Consider the following 2,500-nt stretch of genomic DNA (forward strand, 5'->3'; position numbering starts at 1 on the left):
AGAACTATAGTACTGTCATACCAGAAGTTAGATTTGAGCAAGGGGATATCCAACTCTCTTCTTACAACAGCATCTAATTTGGCTGCTTCAACGGCGGCCGAAACTTCCAATCTTGGTATGGTAATTCCTCTGATTGGAGCTACTCTGGCTTTACTGGATAGCAGAGCTACATGCACCTTCCCATCTTGATTGATCGTCCTGATATAAGTGCAAGCACCAAAGGCAACCTCACTTGCATCACAAAAGTGGTGTAACTCTGAAGTACAACAATTCAATTCTAATGGAAAAACACACCTAGGGATTTCATTTAGTGAAGCTATCAATTTCAACCACTTCTGACACAAAGATCTAGGAATAATTTCGTCCCAAGATATCTTAAGCCTAGTCGCCTCCTGGAACAAGATCTTGGCTGGAACAATGATTGGCAAAATTATACATAAAGGATCATAAGTTGAAGCAAGTTGGCTCAGCATAACCTGTCTAGTCACATTCTGTGTTTGAGCACCCTTGCTAACAAAAAATAAACAGTCGTTCTCGACGTCCCATTTAATCCCAAGCATTTTGCTATTCATATTTGATGTCAATTCCTTTGCTTCCTTAGCCCTGTCTTGTTCACTAATGCTGTCTAGCAATTCGATGTTATTAGATATGAATTTGGTTAAGTTAAAACCTCTGTGTCTGAGGTCACTCCTTGTTTCTTCACCTAATAATAATAATAATAATAACCGACATTCCCCTCTTCCCCAAAGCCCCCCTTCACCCCATCCATCCATATTATTATTATTATGGAAGAAAGGGAGGCCTTTTGGATAGATTTAAATGAGTGCATAGAGGGTTTAGGAAGAAATGTCAATGTAATAGTACTGGGAGACCTTAATGCTAGGGTGGGAAATGGTCCAATCGATGGAGTGGTTGGGAAGTGTGGAGTTCCAGGAAAGAATCGTAGTGGAGAGTTGATGGTGGAAATGTGTCTAGAAAGAGAGTTGATGATAGCAAATACAGTGTTTCGGAAGAAAGTCAAGCATAAGTACACATGGGAGAGGGTGGTGGAGGGAAGGGTGGTAGATAGAGCGCTAATGGATTATGTAGTGGTAAATAGGATTATGATAGGAAGAGTTAAGGATGTACATGTGCTAAGGGGAGAGGGTGGGGGAATATCAGATCATTTTTTGGTGGAAGGTAAGCTGAGAGTGGAGGATAGATGGAGAAGGAGGAAAGGGACAAAAAGTAGGGAGGTTCTTAGAGTGAACTCCTTGAATGAAAAGGAAAAGGAGAAGGAGTACGAAAAGAAGCTGAAGGAGGAGTGGGAGGGAGTAAAGGATAGAGCAGAGATGGGTGTGGAGGAGGAATGGGGATGGTTCAAGGAGGGAGTCTTAAAGTGTGCAAGGATGGTGTGTGGAACAAGAAGGACAGGGGGAAATAGAAGAAAGGGTAGTGAATGGTGGGATGAGGAAACAAAGAAGGCTGTAGAAGAGAAGAAGCGAGCATTCACAGATTGGTTACAAAAGAGGACAGGGGAGTCATATGAGACGTACAAAGAAAAGAAAAGAGAAGTAAAGCAAAAGGTAAAGGAGGCAAAGAGGAGAGCAGATGTGAAATGGGGTAGGAGTATGACAGAAAATTTTGAAAGTAATAAAAAGATGTTTTGGAAAGAAATTAAGAGAGGAAGAGGAGGCGAATCAAGTAGGGAAGAAAAGGTAAAAGGTACAGATGGAGAGTTGATAATGGAAGAGATGGCAGTGAGGGGAAGATGGGCAGAATATTTTAGGGAGTTGCTGAATGTGAAGGAGGATAGGGAAGGAAAGATAGCTGCAGTGGGAAATGCGAAGAAAATGAGAGTGATGAGTGAGGAGAATGGAGGAGAAATAAGGAAGGATGAGGTGGAGGTAGCTGTAAAGATGATGAAAGCAGGTAAGGCACCTGGTCTGGATGGATGTCATGCAGAATGTCTGAAAAAGGGAGGTGCAGTGATGGTGGACTGGTTGGTGAGGTTATTTAATGTTTGCTGGAGAGAGGGTAGAGTACCGGAGGACTGGAGTAGTGCCTGTATAGTTCCTCTTTACAAGGGAAAAGGGGACAAGTGTGAATGTAGTAATTTCAGAGGGATTAGCCTGTTGAGTGTAGTAGGGAAGGCTTATGGGAGGATCTTAATTGAGAGGATTAGGAGAGGAACAGAGGGAGTAATTGGTGAGGAACAGTGTGGATTTAGGACGGGTAGAGGTTGTGTAGATCAGATCTTTGTGGTAAGACAGATATGTGAGAAAGCTATAGGAAAGGGGAAGGATGTTTTTTGGGCTTTCATGGATCTGGAAAAGGCTTATGATAGGGTAGACAGAAAGGCACTGTGGGAGGTTATGCAGATTTATGGGATAGGAGGAAAGCTTTTGGGAGTTGTCAAGAGTTTTTATGAGAGTAGTAGAGCATGTGTTAGGATTAGAAATGGAGAGAGTGAGTGGTTTGAAGTAAAGGTGGGACTTCGTCAAGGATGCGTTATGTCGCC

General features: G+C 42.6%; 1 protein-coding gene across 1 annotated transcript in view; it reads right to left on the bottom strand.

The window, feature by feature from the left end:
• LOC143039289 (uncharacterized) overlaps positions 1–560 on the bottom strand; it is a 729-nt gene extending 169 nt beyond the window's left edge. The window contains exon 1 of the mRNA XM_076209163.1: positions 1–560. This exon is cut by the window's left edge and continues 169 nt beyond it. Within this exon, the coding sequence (XP_076065278.1) occupies positions 1–560 (560 nt within the window).
• Between the last annotated feature and the right edge of the window lie 1,940 nt (positions 561–2,500).

This window comes from Oratosquilla oratoria, chromosome 26 (assembly GCF_046742065.1).
Source record: "Oratosquilla oratoria isolate Oo_2021 chromosome 26, ASM4674206v1, whole genome shotgun sequence".
Taxonomy (NCBI): domain Eukaryota; kingdom Metazoa; phylum Arthropoda; class Malacostraca; order Stomatopoda; family Squillidae; genus Oratosquilla; species Oratosquilla oratoria.